This window comes from Arachis hypogaea, chromosome 2, assembly GCF_003086295.3.
Source record: "Arachis hypogaea cultivar Tifrunner chromosome 2, arahy.Tifrunner.gnm2.J5K5, whole genome shotgun sequence".
Lineage (NCBI taxonomy): Eukaryota > Viridiplantae > Streptophyta > Magnoliopsida > Fabales > Fabaceae > Arachis > Arachis hypogaea.
Window position 1 is genome coordinate 50,626,663 of NC_092037.1, and position 24,746 is coordinate 50,651,408.

Sequence of the window (24,746 nt, forward strand, 5' to 3'; positions counted from 1 at the left end):
TAGAACAATAAAAAAACAGCTGAATAGAAACCGGGTTAAACCGCTAGTATATTATAGAGATAAATAAGAATAGATATATGACTGACATTATGAAAATAGAAATAGTTAAAAAAAAGGGAGAATATATCAACATAGAAATTCACGTATCCGGACAGGTCTTTTCACCGCATTCGTAAAGCCCTGCAAAAGAGTGAAGTATTCATTGTTAATCCAAAAGATTACTAATTTTTTAAAATAGTTTTTTAAATTTATAGCTTTTATTATTTTAGTTTTTTTTAAATTTAAAATTATCTATACTGGTCTATGAAATATAATTCTGGGCACCATAATAGTTCTTAAATCATTTCTAATACTGATTCAGCAAACTAAGTGCTGAGTTAGTTCTGACTTGTCACGCTAGACATCGAACTAAATAGTATCGTTTCGTTTTCGCACTTAAACAAGACAAAAACGAGAGGAGCGAGAAAAGTTTTATGATGTGCAAATTATTGTCTCCAACCAATCTTATTTTTGTCTTACTTAATACCTAAAACAAAAAGACGTCACTTAGTCATGTGTCTAGCGTGGCAAGTCAAAACTAGTTTAGCATTTTGTTTGTTGACTCAAGAAAAAGATCCAGGAACCAATATGATACTTGGATTTGGATCTCATGAACCAGTATAGTAAAATTTGAATTTAAATTACTAAAATGGTGAAAATCATAAATCCCAGGACTACTGTGAAAAAAAAAAGGAAAAAAAAAAGAATGAAAGACAACTGAAAAACGGAGCATGTGTGCAAATTTAAACATGCAAATATTTAAATAAAAAAATCTGTGACAATTATAGTTCAACATATAGATATTAAAAGAAAAACAAGATGGAGTCAGGAATAAGAAGAATCCTGGACTTCAAACAGAAAACACAAAAACTCATTTTGATTGAGGAGATAGGAGTAGAAACAGTATTTCTGGAGTTCTTGAAATTGGAGACAGAACATATCTGTCGATATCTTTCTCTAACACAACCCAAGCATTTAGTAAAGTGTTAGAGAGTTGAGAAGTTGTAACTCTTAGTGAAATCAGTGTAATCTTTCCCGAATTATTTTGCACATTGCTATCACTACAATAATAAAACTTCTATCTCTAATTCCAGGTCTATGAATTTCGATTTTATCTTTCTCATAACGTTACACGAAATGTTTATAGTATCGTACGAGCAAAAACATACTGATGGCCCTCTGAATTGTCTCAACCTTAAATTTATGGGAACTATTTAATAGAAATCATGCCTCGTTTCATCGTCTAACAAGCATTTGCATTAAATCATAAAATAAAGCAGCATACCTCATTAAACTTGAATAGTAAAGGGAATGGGTCTTTCTTCAAAGTTTCTTCTTTCTGCAGAGAGCCATCATTGCTTTTGAGGCCTTTCTCACCTGGCTTTTTAAACCTGCACTTCGAAAAAGATAGGTAGCCATAAACAATGAATATAATGATGATTATTCACCGAGACATACTTCCTATTCATCAATGCTGATATAGATGATGATAATGAGTAAACCCCCTAAATAGTCCTTAATGAATTTGCCTTAGACAAATTTGTACTTAAATAAATGAAATTGATGAATTAGCTCCTCATCTTTTAAAAATACCAAACATATAAGCGGGATCATTACATGAATCAATCTTTACACCTGATCTTGTTATACAGTTTAGTGCCATTTTGAGTAATCAATTTGTAATTTAAAAATAAGAGAGAAATCCCTAGTGTCAATGTGGCAGATTTGACATCGCTGCTTTTGACAAAATCAAACTTTTACCATGTTAGAAGTATAGTACATAGGTAAGTTTTTATTCAAGAGTTTTGTTTTCATTCACAACAAAATGAAATATAGACCACAATGAAAGTATGTCAATTCATGCATGATCCAAGTTAGACATTGGTTCTCTTGTTGACAAGATCAACATCACGTTATTACAGTATCCAGCAGATAAGTTAGAGAATTGGAAAAGTAAGAAGCAAAATGTAATTACTGGAACGAGAGTGGAGAAGTTTCGAGCTATGATATAAAATATCAAGCTCAATTGAAGTAGTGCCAACAAATCTACAATCAGTATTCCTGCTAATCCAGCTCAGCAAGACCAAACTAAGTCTACTTATTCAAGGAAAAATTAGACAGCGGTTAATATCCGCAGCGCACAGTTTTTTTCTAGGCTCCGGCTGGCCAATATATTAACTAAAGGCATACCATAAAATGATTTCAAGAAATCGTATGCAGGAACTTAAGATTTCAAAAGAATGAACAAAATTATCTGATATATAGGTTCACCAGTTAACAGGGAGTGTAGTACCATTTTTAGGTTCAATTCTATTTAATATGAGAGATTACTACCTGTGATCAGTAGCATTTTTAGGAAACTAGGGCCAGGAAACAATTTCCAGTTATATATTCCAGTTTTAACATACTTTTCAAGTTTTTTCAAGTTCTAATACGTGAGCTTATAAGATAAAATAGTGATCTATTATTGTAAATTGTATTCTAGTGGATATATGAAATAAAAAACAACATTCAAGAAGAATCACCTGTCAAAGAAACTTGAAAAACCATTAGATGGCCTTTTCTTGTTTCCCGTGTTTGGCAGTTTTGCATTGTCTAAATCACATGGAACTTTATTAAGATTCGAGTTTGGTGAATCTGATTTGGGATTTGCATTTAACTGCCTCGCTAAAATGTTAGTATTTGTTTCAGTGGTTTTCTTATCAGCTGCAGCTCCATGGTTGGCTTTGGTTGATTGAGCATTGATAGTTCCAGTAGCAAAAACTTCATCTCCCTTTGTAACTTGCAAGATTCTCTGTTTTTCAACCTGAAACCCAATTGTTGGAACAGGAGTGCAAGACTGAGAGCAATGAAGTTACACGAACGTAATTGTGCCTTTCAATTATAGAATAAAATTCAAAATCAATTCATGTGGCTAATACAAAGTACGACAGTCTAAAGTCTGTCATTGGCCCACAAACACTCTTTCCTGATTTGTTAGAATTAAAAAGGGAATACACAGGTTGAAGTTAGAATGCCATCCAGAGCTATTGATGCGATAGGAATCAAACAACAAAAGCATGTAGTTTAAGAAGCCTTACTTCATGGAGCAAAACCTTCTTCATAGGTAATGAAAGGGTGTGATGATTGGAGGCATAGTCCTGCACAAATGTATAGAATAGAGAAATTAAAATCTGACTTAATTTCGTATATTTCCGGCAGAGAAGTGATTGAAACCTTAAAGTTTATGAAGTCATTGATTGGAGGAACAAGAGACACAGCCATGTCATTTGCTACTTCATGGCTTAGGTGATTAGGCTGCATTTCTGACTTTGTAGTCTTGTATGTTATAGAGTAAGAGACCATTGTACTAACTAGCTGAGAAAAATCGTTCTTCTCCTTTTCAGCTAGGAGATGTAATGCCACCTAAAAGTAAAGAAAAACCATCAGAAAAAGTGGAAAACCAATAAAGTGCAAGCTGAGCTGAGTGAAGGTAAAGGCAATGAAGGCTCAACTTGGAGATCAGACTAAAGTCACTTCACAAGCAAGCCTCAAAATGAAGCTACATAGGTCTTAATCATGTACCAAACTTTATAGATGACAGGAAAATATTTCTCAATTAGCTTGATCAAGAAGATGGTCATTCTAGCTACCTTGTGTTTATCTTTTTGTTTTGTTGTCTTGCTAATTTTTTATACAGATTGTTTTAAAATATTAAGCATCCAATTGCAACAACATTAAAGCATAGTACGCTGTATATTGTAGGGGAGTTTTTGATATAAAGAAGATTGATATTTACTTTGAATTTCATGATTCTCTCCGTATTTAATTAGGATTATAAGTCTACTATTCAAAATAGGGATTAGTATAATGTCTACTTTATTGCATCTATATTATTTTAGTCCTTTATCTTTTTTACCTATCTAAATCCCACATTCTCAACAAAACACTCCAGGTCTGAGACAATGAGTCATTATTGGTAATGTGGGTCTACAGGTTCTAGCAACACTGGAGCAAGATTTTGATCAAATCAGATTTTAGCTTGTGTTCAACAAACAACAAGCCTTGGGAGGTTGGAATTTCTGAAGAAAATGGAGTAGAGTTTAAAAGAATGGTCCAGGACTCACTATTAGGATTTCTAGGTATCATAGCTAATGAAACGCACCACACTTTTCGGTGGGAAGAGTTCCTCTAGAGTTAACCCTAAGGTTAGAGTAGGAACAGTAGTCCAACACTTGACAAGCTCTACTATTAAAATCTATGTAAAATAATCTAGAAAATACTTAAATAAGTTATTTGTTCCCTTGAAAATATTATCAATTTTGGTTTTGGTCAACAACAAAACCTTATCCCACTACGTGTGTCAGATACATGGATGAAATAATGTCATTATGCCCCCTCATCCCTCAAGTATCATGTTTGCTGTAAGCTCATTTAGGCTCAAATCTCTTTTGATCACCCCATTCATAGTCTTTTTGGGTCTCCCTCTGCACTGCCACTAACCACTGGTTTATCATCAATTTAATATAACCTCTTGACAGGATGATCTACTGGAATTCCCTTCACATGTCCAAGCCATCCCAGCCACTTTGACTTTCTCTCTCATGTCCCCGTTTCTTATTTTATCATGGCCACTAATCTGTCTAATCATCCTCATTTCGGCCAAAACAAGACTTTATTTGTCTTCATCCTTTATGCCCTAACACTCTATCCACATAACATCACTAGTCGAAATACAGGGCAATAAAATTTACCTTTAAGTTTCTAAAGTACTTTTTTATCACATATAAAACCCAAAGCACTCCTCCAAATTGACCAGCCAACTTGAATCCCATATTTTACACCATCCTCCATTGTGTTGAATATTCAACCAAGATACTTAAATATCTTGGCCCGTTGGATGATGTTTTCTTCAATTTTCACTTCTAAATTAGAGTTCTCGCTTCCTATGTTATGCTTCATGTACTCCGTCTTAATACAACTTATGCGTATATCATGTACTTCACAGATTGTTTCTAAACACCTTTTCCACATAAATCTTTCCAAATTTCAACTGGTATATTGTCCAGATCCACTATCTACCATCCGGTTTAGGACCTCCTTAACTTCAAACTCTCGAATTCTTAGAAGTAATTAAAGTTTTGGTCCTCATTTCTTGTGTGTAGTTGACCCAAGCACGAAAGAGTCTCATGTTTCTCATTGAGAAATTTATTAGAATAGTTCTTCCATCTTTAGTTAATACTCTCTTCTATGACCAAAATCTCATCTTTATACTCAATGCACTTAACTTGGCCCAAATCACTAGTCCGGTATAAGATTTAAGTTATAAATCAAATCAAATCCTAGTTTTAAGTATTCCAAAGTAGAATTAGCACATCACCGGTCTTATCGTTGGTGGAGACAGAATATGCAACAACGGAGAAATTATATCTTCAACAATGCAACTAACTGATAGGTGCCTTGCAATATGTGGTGGGACTTTGTAGTGCCAAGTATTCAAAATGTCAATCTTCTCAGACATCATTGTTCGATACCTGGACATTTATAGCATTATGAAAAATATTTTGTAAGAATGCCATATTTAAAGATTTATGCTAAGTCCTACAAGAACAATTTGATACCTTTGATAAGACTTTGGCCACTCAATGCTTGGCTTCTGAACTTGAGCTACTATATGATGTACACCAATTGCTATGGGCGGCAAATATACTAGTGAAGACAGAACAGAAATGTGAATGAAATATGTTTTGCAACAATATCTATTGAAATTATTTCTCTTCTTACCATGAAGGGGCATTTGTTGTGTACGCCATATGAATTTATGCAATACATCAAAAACTCCAAGAATATCGAAGCACTTGACCTTTAATCAAATTTGAAAACAAATGTCAATGTTTCAAAAAGAATCAGCAAATTACCCAGCGTAACTCTAGTGGTCAATAATGCTTACAGTTTTTTGCATCACGGGATCATGATAATTGAGAAGCAAAATATTTTCATGAATTCCATCCGAAATCAAGTCACTATCACCTCTGCAAAATTAAATGGCCAGTTTTACCAAGGACATACACATATTTCAAAATGACAGGATAATGTAGAGGAACAATAATGTATGGCCTACCGGTTTGATATCAGGGAGTACAAGGAATCAAATTCAAAAGACTTGCTTTTAGGTGAATTTCTTTCCAACTTCTTTCTTTTCCTATGGAAAATCTAAGAGAAGCAGACCATCAAATACAAATATTGTAAAGATACTGCTAATCTTATTTAATATGAAATAAATAGACAAACTCAAAAGGTTAATTCACATTACCTCCTTCCAGATGTCTATAACATTCTTTGACATGTCCTTCTGGCCAACTACTTGAGAAGCTAAATCAAACTGAAAGCCAACAAGCCATGTGATTATTAAATCCAGCATGTAATAAACAAGAGTGATCTTCACCCAACAAAAAAGTCCACTTAAACTTTTGACTACATAAACCCACAAAAGAATGAAAGCGATATATAATAATTGGACCTCTACGTAATATAAAAACTAAGAAAATTTCCACCATGATAGTAATTCAACAATTCAAGAGTCAAGAAAAGACAGGTCTAGAGTGTTTTCCCTCCAACAAATCTGAAAATGCCAGAGCTCTCTCTCCCCTCTAGGTTGCACATACTGAGTTTTCTCTTTAGGTTCTAGATACCTTGCTGAAGGAGAAGAAACTTAGAAAGGAGAGAATTCTTGAACTATTTGTATGATTCTAAGTTTATTCACTGCAAACACTTACCTATAAACACAACTACTAGGTGGATTAGGAAAGTAAACACAGCAACACATACTTTACTACTTTCAATAAATACAACACTAAAACTGCTAACCACAAACATATCTCAACATTAGAAAGTACAACACGAAATTTTTTATCACAAACTTTGATATAGTATGCAAAATTCGAAAGAACAAGCCAATTGTGCTCACTTGTCTTTACCCTAAGTTAAGAGTACAAAAATTACAACCACAAGCAACAAAGACCATAATAGTGTTAAGTTATCGCAGGAGCTCCCTCGAGAACTTAATCTCTTTCATATATCTTTCTCTTAAGAGGTAAAAGATTCGCAACCATTATGCAGAGATATTAAGAATTAAAAAGTAATTCAAAAGTAGCAAAGTCATAAGCTCAAAAGAGTAAGAAATGGTAACAACTGAATCAATCTGTAATAAATGAGACAAAAATGTTCTTCCAAATTTCTGGTTCACATTTAGTCTTACCATATTGAGGGTTTCCTTTTTCTTGGAGAGAAATTGCAGAGTATTCAAGCATGAGCGTATATCACACTCTGAAATGTGAGAGGTCAAATAAAACAAATTATCAACAAGTAATCTAAGCTAGAATATGGTGTATTTGCTTAAAGCATAACTCTTCAAGGAGATGTGTTTCATACATTATTACTTAGGGTATGTTAGAAAAGACCAAAGATTAAGCTTATTTCAATATTTTCTTATTGATTTTTGTTTTATTTAATCAATTGATAAGTGGAGAAATGATTACAGGTATGAAATAATCATCTTTTGCATATAAACATAGGTTTCGAAATGTTGTTTATCCATATAAGTTGAATTTTAACTTAACATTATCAACTTATTATGATTTCATTTGACGGATTTCCAAACAAAATTTTTTCAAGGGGAAAAGAGAGGCTGCTTCCAAACATGATCTTGATTTTGGAAAACATGTTGACTTTAGAAATATAAGTCTCTTCAAGGATCAACTTTTAGTCCATATCTTTTGGTTTTACGCTGGTATTGGAGGCTCTTTCCAAACATTGGAGATCCGATGCACCAATGGATGCTTCTTGCATATTATAACGTCCTAGGAGGACAATAAAGAGAAGAATTGAAGGCTAGCCTTGAAGAAATAAGTTTTGGAAGAACATAGTTTACAAGTTTCACATAAGTAACAAAGATATTGATTGTATGTTTAGCAAGACATAAATTCTAACCTAGATGTGAAAATTGGACTCAATAAGTCAATAGTTAATACTAAAACACAAGGTACAAGAATCAATTGCAATGTATGATTCAACTTATCTAGGTCACTCCCAAGATTAATGAGGAATATTTTCAGCTCCTCATGATTATATAAATTGGTATCAGGACCTTCCACCTTGTTGCTCTGCTACAATAAAGTGATATAATATAGGTGCTAATAACAACAATGCTATGTTCGTCAAAGACTAGTCAGAGGAATAGTTCCCAGATAGCCTGTGCGCACCAAGGCTGCAGAGCATGGTGGGATGTTAAGAATCACTTGAAAACAAGGTATGATTTGAGTCAAAAATCGAAAACCATAGTATTCCGATGTGAGGCTTATAAGTCCTTGAGCTCTTCAATTAGAATAGTTAGCTTTCGTGGTCTAGTTCTCCCTAGAATATAATCGAGTAAAAGATGCTATTTCAGGTTTTTAATGGCCAATCCTAGTTCGAGAGGTGATTATCCTTTAATTTCAAAGGTCATGTCCTACCCATTGTAGGAGGATATTGGATCAAAAGGCTAATGATAGTACAGCTTTTCATAAAGCAGTGGGATCTGGTTCAACATTAATTTTATTTGTCTGCTAATAGGTCTTTATCTCTCAACCTTGAGGACAAGATGGGTCATTTGTGGGGAAGTAGAGTTAGAAATCTATTAGTTAAGAGATGGTTCTCTTGTATAGAGAATACACATAAGGGGAGAAGGGAATTAATAAGGTGACTGGGCATCTTTTTAGCAACTGTTGGAGAGTTTAGTAGCTCTAAATCTTCCTCATATCAATCACATTCGAGGTTATTGACAAATTGTCATCAATCCTATATCAATAAACAATTTCTTTTCAGTTCCTGTGTCCAATTACAAGTTCTAACAGTGCTTTTAAGTAGAAGAGGACTTCAGGTGTTTTATAGATAAAAGTACAGCTAAAGCAATTTTGACCATATAGTACAAAGGACTAAACATCCGATGAAAAAAGTCTGACAAAGAAAAAGAATACCCAATAACAGTGTAGATTAAAGTGGAGGGTGATCCACCACTAACTAAAGGTAGATACACCAAGAAAAGCCACATTTGAAACTTTTAATTGGTCCCAAGATGAAAACAAGATAGGGCTCCCCCTTCCATGGCTTTCAACAGTTGATCCTATATAGTGCATACATATGTTTGCATAACGAATTGACAAGAAAGTTAAAACTCACTAGAATAAGATTAGAGAACCAACCTGTGTAATTCGCTAGAGCAGTGAGCGCAATAGCACTAGCTTTCATTCCCTCCTTGTTACATATATGTTTAAGCCTAAAAAGTTAATTTAGGTTAAAAATGGAACTAACAAAACTCAATGGACAGAAAAATCTCTACTATACTAAAGAACAGTGAAATAATAAAATGTAATCTGGTGATAATTGATACTAGCAGAGTTCAAAATTAAAAGTACAAGCTCAATTACCCATATTTTATGTATGTAGCTAGCACTTAAGCAACTTATTCAGCTACTTCACTAAAGTTAACTTCCGATATTCTTAGCTGATTACTATGTGCTACTTATTTCACCATTATGAAATGGCACGTGGAGATGGGCTATGTTTAGGACAAATACTGTTTACAACTTGAACTTTGACAGGAAAATATAACAGTTCACTAATCTTGGTAATTCTCTTTATTATGGTGTTTGAATCATAGGATTAATGTTTGCTTTTTTCACAGGTGCAATTTACACGTGTCCTCTAACTAATAGCTTGTTAGAATACTTTCCTCTCTTGAATTATTAAGAAATACTAGAGTAAGACCCATGCAATGAGCAGAGTAGTAAATTAATTATAGTATATAGTATATTTTAATAAATATTATATTATTTAAAAATTAATTGAAATATATATAAACTAATATTAAATTTGATGTGTTTTTATTTAAAATGTTTTGTAATACAAAAGTTTTTGATATTAAAGTTGTACAAAGTTACATCTTCAGTTGTTTTTATTTTCGCATTTATTATAATTGACAGACTTAGTCTCTTTATATGGTGTTTGTCCTCCTTTTTTATTTTCGGTTGTTGTTGGAGTTATTTCTTTCTTCTTTCTGTCATATATTCTTGTGGAGACATGATGTTTCTGAACGGTTGACTTGTATACATTTTCTAATCTATTGTCCTTTCTATTTCTTTCTTCTTTCTGTCATATATTCTTATATGTTCTTCATCTGAAGATGTGTCTTATATTCGTTTACTTTTCTTTTTCCTTAATCTCTTAATTCATGTCATCTAGGTTTGATGATATTAGTATTAGTGAAGCTGGTTTCTATAATCAATGAAAAATATAAATAAGCAATAAAAATGATGTGAATAAATAAAATTTTTGTTGCATTACCTGTTTTATTTGTTGTGATAGGGGTTAAGTTTCAGTATTTTTTGTCAGAACAAATGTCTTGGTAATAATGTATTGTTGAGAACATAGTTAAAATTATTTACTTTGACTTCAAATATAAGTGTGAGGCTGTATAAATTTTTCAATTGGAATGGTGCTTTAATATCATTGCTGGCTTGGAGTATAATTAGATTTAAGATAGTTGTTTCCAATAAAAGGATCTACATATGATATTTGTTGATTTGGAAAAAGCGTACGACAGGGTACCACGAGAGGTCTTATGGAAGGTTTTAGAAAAGAAGAGAGTAAGGATCGTATATATTCGTGCAATTAAAGACATGTATGATGGGACTACAACTAGTGTGAAGACTTAAAGTGGTGTGTCAGAGGAATTTCTTATTGGTATAAGATTACACTAGGAATCATCCTTAAGTCCATATCATTTTACATTAGTCTTGGAAGTACTCACATAACATATCTAAGAACCTATACCATGGTGCATGCTTTTTACTGATGATATCATTCTTATGGGAAAGTCAAGAGAAGACCTAAATAAAAAGTTGGAGTTATGGAGAGAAGCTCTAGAAGTGTATGGTCTGCACATAAGTCGTAACAAGACAGAATATATGGAATGTAATGTAAGTTTAGCCTGCCAAGGGAAAACCCTAATATAGAGGTGAAGATTAGAGATAACATCCTACGAAAAGTTAAGAGTTTTAAGTATCTTGGATGCATCATACAGGATAATAGAGAGATTGAACAAGATGTAAATCATAGAATACAAACAGGTTAGTCAAAAGGTTGGTCAAAATGACGGAGTGCGTCTCGTTTTATATGTGACAAAAAAGTGTCTTTAAAATTTAAAGGTAAATTCTATCGCACTGCTATCAGATCGACTATACCTTATGGTACAGAGCGTTGAGCGGTCAAAAGGGAGCACGAACATAAGCTAAGCGTGGCAGAGATAAAGATGTTGAGATGAATGAGTGGTCATACACAATTGGATTGAATAAGAAATGAACATATAAAAGAGAGAGTCGGAGTAATATCTATTGAGGAAAAGATGGTAAAATCGCGTCTCAAGTGGTTCTGACACGTCAGAAGAAGACCGACAGAACACCCCATCAAGAGGGTGGATGAGATGAAAGATGGAAAATGAGTGAAAGGCAGAGAAAGACCTAAGAAGACCATCCATGAGGTGGTCAAACGAGATCTACATGTGAACGGTCTCTCTATATGATTGAACGAGTAAATTAGTGATCCACCGATTGAACCAATGACCCAATGACTGAATTAATTACCAGTTCGATTCTGATAACTGGTATTTCACAAAAGGAGTCCCTCATAAGGATTTTGACAACTTGACTCGTTGACCCGAATCAAATCAGTTGTTTGAATGCCAATATAAAGGTGCCAGGTGTCTGATGAGAATTCAACATTGTGTACATCTGCCAAGCTGACGTTGGAAAAATCAAGGAAGCCAGAGGTGTATGGTTTAAGATTTCAAGAAGCAGCCCTCTCTGGCTTAATCAGTTGGGCTTAATTATAGCTTTGCTATATTTGAGGTGATGAAGTTTGGCGGTAATTTGAAATGGAAATAATGAAAGAGGACGCAGCAGTGATGTGAGGACAAAAAAAGCATGAAGATGATGAATAATAGCAGAGGAAAAGCATGGAGATCATGAAGATGATGAATGATGGATGACAGGCTCAGCAAAGAAAAAGACACCGTTTTGGAGCCTGACTTAAAAATGCAAATGGGGTCTCTGTGACTGATAACACGCAAGAGATTATCGTGAATCACAGGCATAAATTTGGTGGATCCAAATTGAGTTCACTGAAAATTCGGCAGACAAATTTAAATCACAAGTAAAAATTTAGGAACAATTATGAGCTTTTATATGTCAAATTTGGTTTGGCCGAAGTGATATCTATAGTAAAACTCGGATATAGTGGATTGTACTAAAGCCTTGCCCTCATTATAAGTGGAACTGAATCATGAGGTACCAATGGTAATAACTAAGCTGTAACTTTGTATTCTTTTATATAAAAGCAGAAATAGTTTAAGATAACAAGACCATCACCTGCTTACCACACGACCAACTGTTGGCTGAACAAACATATGAACCCTGCCATGGTAAAGATCTCTTGTCAAGAAATCAAATTGTATATAAATTGAAATATACATATAACAGAAGAACAGATGGTAGGATGCAGACACGAAAGGGAAGGAAAACTAGCTTGGAAGAAATAAATAATTAAATATTAAAATATATTGTTGCCATTATATGTTATTTTAATTTGACTCGTAAAAGTTTCTATTTTACCGGCGATGTGTGTACAAATACAGTTTGGTTAAAGTCCCTATGGTTTATGCTCGTATTAACACCATCTATTAGAATTAACACACTAATGTGTGCACAGCAAATTACAAACAGAACACATATATTGGTTCGAAAATTCATATTATCTTGTCCCTATGCATAATACCCATTTTCAACAAAGATCCCAATCGTAACAAATAATTTCAATTTGATTCTTCAGGATAACTTTATGTCAAGTTCATGGTTAGTTTAACATCAATATATGGTAGCCACCATGACAAATTAGAAAAACATTGTTTTTTCCCATTAAGGACCATAGTAGGAACTATAACGACCAAAAGTGCATTTAACCAAAGTTGAATTAGTACCGAGCTGTACGGGATCAAAGTTGTAAAACAGACAGAAACCTTGCATCTAAAATGCACTATATTTTAATGATAACAAATCATATAATACTCAAACTCTAAAATAAAACTTTATGCTTTTCATTCATGGCGACAATTGTATTGAACATAAACAAAATTGAACGGCGAGATGATCGAAGGGAGTAAGTTCCCCGGAATAAAGCAAGAGGCACCGCGAACCCCATTGATTTAATATACTTCGTGAATGTTACAATGGTCCAAAGTTATTTGGTGGATCAGTAGTCCATAATACTTTCTTATGGTTCTATACTTGGTTTACTAGAGTTTTATAGAGCATCTCATTCTGTATTTAGTAAATCAAAATAATCATTTGTTTTTGCTTGCAATTTTTAAAAGTTACCAATATTTTTTAAAGTACCTAAAAAAACATTTTTCAAAATTAATTTGTGCTTATTAAAATTAGAGTGATTACCAAAATCAGTCTTAAAGGTTTAAAAGCATATATTTTAGTCCAAAAAAAATTAATATACAAAAACATCTCCAAGGTTTTACTCTGATAGACAATCAGTCTCTAATTCTTTTCCAGCAGAGTAATTACCTAAATTAGTCTCCAAAAATTTTAAAAACAGACATGTTAGTTCCTAAAAAAAATTAATACACATTTTTTGCATGTTTTTGGGAAAAAGTAATGATAAATTTATTCATTAGATTCTTATGTATGTATTTATAATAGGTTTAATTATTATGTTGATCCCTATAGTTTTGTCAAATTTTCAATTAAGTCCCTATACTTTTTTCCTTTTAATTGGGTCCCTACACCAAATTTTTTTTTTTCAATTAGATCCTTCTTAGTAGTAATTGACTTAATTGTATAGAGACCCAACTAAAAAAAAATTGGTGCAAGGACTCAAATAAAAGGAAAAAAAAGTGTAAGGATTCAATTAAAAAAAAAATTAGTGCAAGGACTCAATTAAAAAAAAAAGTATAGGGATCTAATTAAAAATTTAACAAAACTATAAAAACCAACAAAGTAATTAAACCTTTATAATATAAAGAGTTTCTGCATAAAAAGTATATATATATATATTTATTGTCACTCAATAATAATAATAATAATAATAATAATAATAATAATAATAATAATAATAATAATAATAATAATAATAAGGTTCAATAAAATTATTAGAGATTATTCTACAAAAAATTCAATATTAAAACTATTTGATAGTTTTGTATTTAATATAACTTAGCTTGGTGTGATAGCTAGGAATTAAATATAATCAAAGTTATTCTTCTATTTTCACTTGAATCTCAATTTGATCATCAAATTATCAATTAACTCAAAAAGCTAACTGAATTTCTACTTCATAATAAATACCATATTAGAAATCAAATAGGTTTAACTTAACCTTAAAAGTTAATTTGATTATAATATCTACTAATATTCTTTTTCTAATAAATATTTGAAAAATTTAGTGAGTCATGTCTAGAAAATAGACGGAAAACTGTTATGTCTGATGAAAAAAACGTTAGAATTGATCTATGTATTAATTTTCTTTAAAGACTGAAGTGTTCACTTTTAAAATTTTTAGAGACTGATTTGGGTAATTACTCTTAGAATTAAAAGTTTGATATAACTCCTTATGTTAATAAATATCTAACTGTTATATTTGTCTATTATAATCTTTTTAAATTTTAAAAGTTATTTTATCAAACTCAATTGTTATTGCTTGTGCTTATTAAAAGGCATGTTTAGTTGGATTTACTAAACATAAGTGCCACAACTTTTAAAAAAGAGTAAAGTATCGTTTTTATCCCAATGTTTTGGGTAAGTCCCAAAGTTGTCCCTAACGTTTCAATCGTCCTATTTAAATCCCTAACATTTCAAAATTGACTCAATGTTATCCTACCGTTAGGGATCCGTTAACAAAATTGACGGCAGGACAAAATTGAGACGATTTTGAAACGTTAGGGACTTAAATAGGACGAAAACGTTAGGGACAAAATCGATACATAAAAATAAATTTGAATTTAATTTTATCTTTTAATAATATTAATTTTTTACTGTAAATAGTATTCAATTATTTTTTAATTATATCTAAATAAATTACACTTAATCACATTACTTTCATTTAAAATAAATTTATTTTTTTATAATTTTAAAGAATTTTGATACATTAGAGACAAAAGGTATAATTTATATTTTATTGTATATATATTATTTTTTTTCTTTTTTGCAAGTTTATATACTAGTCATTCTACAAACATTTCATAATGACTAAAAATCTTTAAGAGTAAAATTATAAAAAAATTAATTTATTTAAAATGAAAGTAATATGATTAAATGTAATTTATTTAGATGTGATTTAAAAATAATTGAATACTATGTATAGTAAAAAAAATTAATATTATTAAAGGATAAAATTAAAATTTATTTCTATATATTATTTTTGTCCCCAACGTTTTTGTCCTATTTAAGTTCCTAACGTTTCAAAATTGTCTTAATTTTGTCCCACCGTCAATTCTGCTAATGGATCCCTAATGGCAGGACAACATTGAGTCAGTTTTGAAACGTTAGGGACAACTTTAAGACTTATCCCAAACGTTGGAGACAAAGATGATACTTTCCTCTTTAAAAAACTATCTTTCAAAAAAACTTTACCAAACCAATCCTAAAAACCTTACAAAAATTACGCTGAAATGATCAAATATATGTAATACCATTATGGCTGCCCCATTTTTTCTCAGGAACAAAAAAATAAAAACAGAAAGAAATATAGCTTACTAAGTTGCAACGTGTAACCTGTGCCACTAACCTACAAAATGCATGCCGAGATTCTAGAAACAAAACAAATGCACTTTTATCTTGCTTGGACACAGTTCCTTTTCCAGAATAACTATTAGAACAACTAGTTTTGGATATATCCCCCTGACCATTTAAAGAAAATGGAAAGAAAATGGCTAATATAGCTTGTTTTCTTTTTAAATGGAGGGACGACAGAAACTTCCGCCAAAAGTTGTCACACAAAACCCCCCATTGCTGCTTTTAAATCACTCCAAAACACATTTTAGTTACATTTGGCCATTCCGTTTCTTGTCATCCTTAAACCTAATATAGCTATTTTTCGGAACACAGCAGTCCATGCCCACACCAACAATGAACAAAAATTACTAGGACACTGCATCCCTGTTATGGTTGCCTATTTGTAATCAATGCTTGCCAGAGATTAAATAACAAGAAGAAAATTACACGTTTGACGCCAAGTTATGACAGCTCAAGAAAGGAGTGAAGACGTTCTAATTCATCGTTTAAAAGACTAAGAAACTTACTTGGCTATCTGACGTAACGGTCTTAAGGCAGGTGCATATAAATCATTACAAATGCAAATCACCTGTGTCAACAACCAATACCATCACCGATATAATAGACAGCAACTGATTTAGCACTTAACTATTCTAGTAAACACATGACAATAAAATGCTTGAAACTCACAGGTCTTGATAATGTTGCTCTTTTCCACCCCTTCTTTGACGATTTCCTTCCAGCATCAGACTTTGTTTCAGCAGAAACCTGCATTGTTAAAATAAACCAAGTTTCATGAATGTTCTTAATAGCAACTTGATTTTAAATCCCTTATAGCTAATACTAATACTTCTCAAGAAAAGCCAATAGTTGCTGATATACTAGCATTATATTAATTAATAAATGGATTCTTGATAAATTAGTGGAAAGGTGAGGCTAATTTTTTTTTTTCTTTAATATGGTGTTAATTTTTTTAAAATTGTTATTAAAGAAATCAGGACGGTCAGATTTGTTGAAGGACGAAGAGGAGTATGAAATCGGAGAGTTCGATTTCAGTGCATGCAATTTTTTTCCCGAAAACCACCCAAATCGGTAGGTCCGATTTCAATTTTTAAATTTTTTAAAATAGAAATTAGAGGGCCCAGTTTTAATATTTTAAATTTTTTAATTGTTTAAAAAATAAAATCGGATGGTCCAATTTCAATATTATAAAGCGTGCAATTTTTTCAGAACAAAATTGGAATCATGCACCAAGTTGTGGAATGGCCATATCACTGAAATACACTTTAAAGTGAACACGTGTGCATTACAAGTTTTCTTTTCCAATAAAAAATTACTTTGCGAAAAGGTGAGCCATCAAACAAGGTATATGTCTATTCGGAAAATTTATGGGAATAATTACACTTTTATGGGAACAAGATATATTAAAATATTTAAGAAAGTCATGCTGCTCAGCTGAAATAGACAACTCTGGCCCCTTAAATCAATTCAGCTTGAATAATACTGTACAAATGTTACACCCAGGGAACATTAAAAGCATAAACCCTGGTCTTCAAAAGACAGAAACGAACTGAAGAACAACATTCAGTTACAATAAGTTCAAGCCCATTCTACCGACTTTTTTAGGCATGTGCCCCCTTTTCGAAACTTATCAAATGCCACATTTTTTGTAACTAATTACTCATATGTCATCTTTTTATCATAGTGACAACTGATTTATTATTTCATTTTTAATTATGATTGTTTATAATAACATAGGAAGTGTGGCTTCTAGGAAATTTCAAAAGAGTGACATTTTGGTAATAAATTTTGAAACACTGACACATTTGTGCATTCTCTTCCTAGTAATAGGAGCATGAAATCAAAACAGCTGAACTAAACCAATAAATAAGTGAAATAACAACAATCAAAAGCAGTATACAAACATCTTTGATGAAAATAAGAAATATTACTATGTGGAAAAGAATCTTTGACTAACCATCTTCAAAAGAACCTCCACAGCACCCTTGCCTTCACCAAGGGCTCCATCAATTTCATCCACCACCTGGAAAGTGAAGTCAATAGAAAACCATTTTTGTTGTAAGTATTGATGGTAAGAAGCAAATGAAACATACTGAGAATAAGAATAACAGTAAAAATAAAATAAAATAAAATAAAGTACCAGACACTTTGGCCTTGAATCAGACAAGACAGAGTTCATTTGAACAACATCAAGGATTTTGGATTCAATAGTTGATGTAGAACGATCATCACTAGCATTAACCTACAACATTATTGTCCTGATCAGTATATTATATTAAAGCATCTCTAACAAGAGGCACAGAAACACGAAGAAGCAATAGAGGAGAGAGAAAAGCAAAATCAAACCAACTTAGTCAATAAGAGTTGATAACATGAGAAAATATGAAATACAGTTGAACATCATGAAGCATATACCCTTTGTCATATGTAAATAACATGGACAACAACAATAATGTTATTTTATTTTATTCATTAGATCAACTTGGCCACATGAATCAAACAACCGATTGCATCTTGGCAAAATACCTTTCAACCAAAAAGAATACACAAAACGAAGCAAAATTAGGTCCTGTGCCAAAAATTGTAATTGCTAACAAATTCATCTAATCAACTGATATTACATTCATAAATCACTAGCAAGAATATTAAATTTTACAACCTGAACAGTCAAAAAGGAAATGAGTATATATGATAGCTTGAATGCCCTGATTTTGAATAAAGAGTGGAAAATATACCTCCACTACATGATATCCACAGTGCCTGGCAGCTACATGGGCAATTGTTGTTTTTCCAAGACCAGGTGATCCACAGAGCAGAAGGATCTGCAGTACTAATAAAAACAGTTACGGATGGGATTCAACATGACTATCTCACAACTTGATTAAAGGCATCGGTATAAATATGGAAGTAGCATATTATCATGTAAGATCCAAACAATGACTAAAGTGGAAATGCATGGTATGAATTGTTTGAGAAGGATATGAAGAAAATATTTTAATGCGATATTTCTTGAAAAAAATCTTCAAATTAAAAGAAAAGAAAATAAGCCCATAATAATCACATAAGATGAGAATGATGACTAGGCTACAAAGCTCTATTGGAAATTCAGACATTGAGTTCCACTCTAACTATTTGGATTCTGAACACTGTATTGGCGCTGAAATTAGGGGTATTTGACTCAATTATCAGACTTTGGTATGAACTGGATTATTTGACCCAAAGGTATATCTAGTGGTCTTTTACAACCCACAACTCTTAACCCCTTTTGTTTCTTTCGCATATCAAATGTGAGTGTTATATCTTACGCGCACACACATGTATTTTGAACAAGCTCATTACTGTTAAACACAATGCAGCTCAAGCACCAAAAAAATATTAAATACCTTCTGTTCTGGTGGACCAACATTGGTTGTCCTTGTATTCAGTATATCCTCAATGCTCTGTGAGTTACTACTCCCATCCATACTTCTTGAATTTTTATACCTCCCACTACTCCATTTGGCTCCTCTGTTTCTCCTTGAAAACTTTGAATTGAAAGGTCGCTGATTTTGGGCAACAGAAGAATGTCTCTTCAAAGCAAACAAAACATCATCTGATGTACTTCGAATATCAGATCCAAAAACAACAGAGTCCCATTGTTTCAACCATAAGAGTACCTGTCTTAGACAATAAACAAATCAACTAATGGGTACAAAAGCAAATTGTTAAAAAAATTAAAGAAAAAAGTAGAAATAATGTTTATATCTTCCAACTATAGCTCTTGTAAGTAATTATTTCAAGAGCTAAATTTCATGTTAGAGATGTACCTCGCGATTTGTTTGTTCATCACTAAGAAGCTCAGTAAATGACTTTGGTGCATATTTATCTACCCAAAGTTGCTCATGCACCATTTGTGTTGCAGGAACATCTAGATAGCTTTGGCCCTCCAAACTAGCTTCCATGGTCTTTTAAAAAAGAATAATCATTAGGAAACCTTAAATCTATGATAAACAATTTTGAATTTTCTCCAAGTATACCTATCATAATGTAAAATCCTGAAAATTTTATAAGGTTTAGCCACTTCAATATCAGAAGATGTGTATTTAAGTCCAAACCTTAGCGATAGCCTCTTGCTCCAATCTTTCGAAGAGAGCATTAATAGGTTCTAAAGTTAGATCTGCAAGCAAATAAAATTCCCAGTTACACAAAGCATGACATTTTGAAGTTTCCAAATATATTAATAGGCCTAGATTCATCTATATCCATAAAGCATGGAACTAAATCAAGCTGCCAGTTATAGATGACTAGTCAACATCAAGTGAAAACCGAATTAGTGACAAACTAATCATATATTCATTATTTAGATAGAGATAACTAAATGAAGTTGGAACCAAAAGAACCAGACTTCTGGAAAACACATCAACCTAATTTGCTAGAATACAAGGATATGTACCACGCTTTTACTACAAAATCGCATCAAGATGCACCAAACTGAAAGAATGGTCATTAAATTTGAATTGTTATCTGCATATGAATTTCCAAATCATTTTATAATACAAGTGAACAGAAAACAACTATTGCGGAATTATCTACAAAACCTTATGATGGACATTCAGAAATTGATGGTAAATCAGTCAACCTCAAAATTTTAGAGAACTTTCGAATTAAAATCCCTAATTTGCAAAATTCTCTCTTAAGTATGAGAACTTACAAAGGTATTTTAGCATGAAATACCCACAATGCTAGCTACTGCAAACCATTCACTTCATCAAATTTCCCTCCTCTGACAACCCTTTATACTCTAAAATCTGCCAAGCCATGATGGCTTCCACTATACTCTCTACAACTAGAATGATAACAACCACAACCCCAACCATGATCCAACAGTTATGCCTGGCTAAACTCCCATAGCCCTGTGTTTTCCCTTTGTTTTCCTAGAAGTCAGGGAGCTGTAATGCATGACTCTAATTCTTAATAAAATAAGTATCACACGCAATTCTCTGTTTCTAAGGGTTTCGCCAAATAATGCCTCTACTCTATTATGTTTATCACTATTGTCTTTCAGGTTGAAGTAAGCACTGAATCTAACAAGACACAAAACCATAATCAGATCAGCATATTAACTATAGTTCTTAAAAATCTTTCACATTCCAAATTCCAGAAAATTTTAACTAAATTGTACGGAAATACAATATAATGGAAGGTTACGGAAAAATAGGGTATTCAAGTTATTTACTATAATTGTATCCCACTCCATCCTTTCCAACCTCGTTTAAATAATGCTGGATTTTTTTTTTTTTATGCTAGGTGTTTCGTGAATCTGTATTAACAAACATAGCAAAGTTAATTTAAACCGTAACTTCATGAAACTGATAACCTCAAGTAATTTCCCAATCAAGATTTGCCAATTCCTTAAAATCCTATTTGTTTGAAAGCGTAAAATGGTAGAAATTTAATCACTTTTTTTTCTTCTCTATTCCATTGCTAAAGCAATAAAAAAAATGAAAGGTTACACAAAACTACGCCCATATGAAACCTTACCAGCAGAATTGGCTCTCCAGTCCAACTTCCTAGCGAGTTCCAACCCTTCAATGCGGTTCAGTTTTGCGTAAACTCTATCGCCGCTAGGCGCAGTAACCGGCATACACTCCCCGTGGATCTCCCAAGCGTACCTTGACAGCTCCTTCTCCTTCACAAACCTATCTTCTTCTTCCATTCGAACGCCTCTAGGAGGAGGTGAGTATTGAAGCCAGTCCTCATCGTCATTGGAAACTGCATCAACCTCAGAGGCAGCAGAATCGCCAACCCTAACCCGCTTCTCCTCGGAAAGCGACCTGACTGGAGAAGGATCGTCGGAACGCGACCGCTTGTGGCCATTGGATTGGGGTTCTGGAAGAACCACCAGATCTGGCGATTCTGGTTGCGGGTGCGTTTGCGGTTGCTTTTGCGGTTGCAATTCCTGTTCCTGTTCGGGTTCGGGGATGTCAAAATCTGGGTAGTCCCTTTCGAGCTCGAGCAGTTCGAGCTCTTCAGGAAGGGGCATGTCCATGTCCATGTTCATCATCTCCTTTTGGAAGATGATAATCAGAAAGATGTCAAAGATGTTTCAGACTTTCGGGGTTCAGCAATAAGAGGAGGCCGATGATCCGATTTGGACTTTTTCCGTCATAATAGCGGCGCGGGAACGGGATTGTTTTTGGCGGGAAAGTGATGCAAATGTGGATTTTTTTTATTTAAATAAATAAAAATTAGGATAATTCACTTTCGTAAACCAAAGCAATTCCAATTTTACGTGTATCCTCCAAATCTAAAAGTGTTACGTGGTTGTCTCCTAAGATATAAATCGTATTCATCAAATTTAAATTAAGGTTATTAATAATAAATCAAATCTATTTTATTCAAATTACTTGATTTTGTGGTTAAAACGTGTATCAAATTCAAAGAATTCAAATTAGGTAAGTTACTGTAAATCAAATCAACTAGTGTATGTTCCCGTGTCTTACACGGGATAATATACAAAATTATATAAAATTTTTTATTAAATTTAAATAAAAATATACATAGTAATTATTATTATAAATATTTTACAATTTAAAAATATTAAAAATAATTAATATTTATTTTAATTAATTTAAATTTATTGAATGGTCATCTCATTTGCCTGTTTAAGCAAGTATTTGGAGTTTGAATCTCGCCTTGTGTGTATCATAATCCATTAGTTAGCGACATGCCCTTAATAAATAGAGTATTAATATGTGGTGGATTAATTCTCGACTTGCCAAGTTAGGAAATCCATAGAAAAAAATTGTATTTGTCTTTAAAATAGATTAATTTTTCATTAACAAAAATACTTATGAATTTTTGTCTTTGTTAAAATTTATTTGGGACAATTTTATTTATTGCTATGGTATTCATTCTTGAAATCAAAATAATATGATCAACATTATTACTTGTTAAAACTTCACATTTTATGAAATAATTTTTAAATTTTTAAATTCATAAACTTATGTCATTACAAAAGTTATTAGATCGATTAATATTTTTTGGTAATATGGTGTATCGAAACACCATCGTTGAGTATTAGTTAGTGTGAAAAGAAACCGATAGCAACTTTTGTTATTCAATATATAATTTATTTTATTGAAAAATAAATTAATATGGTAATGAGGACTCAGGGGAGCGTGAGAAACCCACTTTCCATCTCTCATTTTTATTTTAAAAAAATGTCCCCTTTCTTTCTCCATCATTGCAAGTTCCTGTTTAATTACCCCTTAGAGAACATAGATCTCTTCGGGTATCTACGAATATTATTTGAAAATTTTTAAAAAAATTAACACAAAAAGACATAATATAATAAATCATAAAATAATCAATTCAATATAATTCAACACAATTTATAACATATTCGTTATGAAAAATAACATTTCAAAAGGAGAAAACATAAAAAAATAATCCAACATAATAACATAACATAATTTTTTTGGACGATACTGAGCGACATAGTGACGGACTTGATGAGAGGTAGAGAAAGTGAGTTAGAGAGAGATACGGATCAAAGCTGAGAATGAGTCTGGAAGAAAAAGAAAGAATTCGAATTGGAGGCAGAAATTAGGATTACTAAATTCAAGAAATGGATTTACGTATATATAAATTAGAATAAATTAATAATTTTATATCCGCGTATATTTAATAAGTTTCGTAGAGCGGGTACTTATGTCTGTTCCCCTATTAGGAGTGGCAAATGGGAAAGTCCGTCCTGTCTCGCCAAAAGCCCGTCCCGCCTAGTAAGACGGTCTTGAATTTTCTCCCCACCCGCCTAATGGTAGGCTGGCGGGATCTCCTTTTTTTTATAAGGCATTAAATATTAAACAATATATATAATTTCACAACAATTTCAATAAATTTATAATTTCTAAAAACATAAAAAATTATAATTTTTGAATTCATGTACATTAACGTCTTTATAATTATAAATGTGTAGTAAATATAATTATAAATAATTTTTTTTGAAACAAAATAATAAAACCAGCATTGTTCAAAGCAAAACAAATATTATCTAAAATATAACTTAAAACTTCTTCAATTATCATCTTCATCATTTTGTAGATCAATAACATCATAGAAATTTGTAAAAAAATGACTCTACCAAAATAAAAGTTTAGCCCAGCAGGAAAGCCTGCCCCGCCCCGCCGAAACCCGCCAAATCCCGTGGATTAGGCGGTGCAGGGTAGGCGGGATTTATAAGTTTGGTGGCCATAAATTTCTGGCCCAACCCGCATTTTTTAGCGGGTTATACGACCAGCTCGACAGATTTCGACTCGTTTGTCACCCCTAGTCCCCATTCATTTTCACATGGCAGGTCGTGAGGATTTCAGGAGTTCCCATCTAGCTCCAAAACGCAAGTAATTCCTGCAAATACCTGTTTCGGTTGTTTTTGTGATCATCCTTATTGCTAGCATTCATTGGTTCGTGACGTGGAGCTATTCTAGCCACTCAATAAATTCTTAGATAATCAAAGTTTAGGTTATCTCATTTTTATAAAGTTACATGTATCCTTGTTATAACAATATTAATAAAAGATAAATGGATAAACACTAAATTATTGTTTGGATATAAGATAAAAAAATAAGAGGAAAGAAAATAGAAAGAAAAGTATATATATATTTTTTTGTGTTGTTTAGATAAAAAAAAATGAATGAAAAGAAAATAGAGAAAAAAAATTCTTTTACTTGAATGGAAGGAAAAGTAAGAAGAGAAAAAATTATAATAGAGAAAAATTATATTAATATTTTTATATATTATATATAAATTATATTATATATAAAGTAAGGAGAGCACGGACATAAGCTGAGTGTGGCA

At 32.3% G+C, this 24,746-nt stretch overlaps 1 protein-coding gene across 1 annotated transcript; it reads right to left on the reverse strand.

Moving 5' to 3' along the window:
- LOC112743985 (uncharacterized) lies at positions 1–22,147 on the reverse strand. The gene is made up of 23 exons (XM_025793438.3): positions 21,429–22,147; positions 20,003–20,064; positions 19,715–19,852; positions 19,292–19,564; positions 18,644–18,730; positions 18,049–18,150; positions 17,866–17,931; positions 16,578–16,655; positions 16,415–16,476; positions 12,480–12,524; positions 9,258–9,331; positions 7,277–7,344; positions 6,332–6,400; positions 6,140–6,231; positions 5,969–6,050; positions 5,803–5,881; positions 5,640–5,727; positions 5,399–5,552; positions 3,256–3,444; positions 3,120–3,179; positions 2,565–2,845; positions 1,325–1,430; positions 1–180 (listed from the first exon to the last, which is right to left on the reverse strand). Exons 1-23 carry the CDS (start codon positions 21,949–21,951, stop codon positions 127–129), a joined length of 2,832 nt encoding a protein of 943 aa, XP_025649223.1. The 5' UTR covers positions 21,952–22,147; the 3' UTR covers positions 1–126.
- Positions 22,148–24,746: the final 2,599 nt, after the last annotated feature.

Bases quoted from the DNA above. Each gene is read 5' to 3' on its own strand.
- LOC112743985 (XM_025793438.3), bottom strand. From the start codon at position 21,951: ATGATGAACATGGACATGGACATGCCCCTTCCTGAAGAGCTCGAACTG. The intron at 18,731-19,291 runs GTATTTAATATT...TTAGTACTGCAG, and splicing joins TTGGTCCACCAGAACAGAAG to ATCCTTCTGCTCTGTGGATC. The intron at 2,846-3,119 runs GTAAGGCTTCTT...ATTGGGTTTCAG, and splicing joins AGAAGGTTTTGCTCCATGAA to GTTGAAAAACAGAGAATCTT.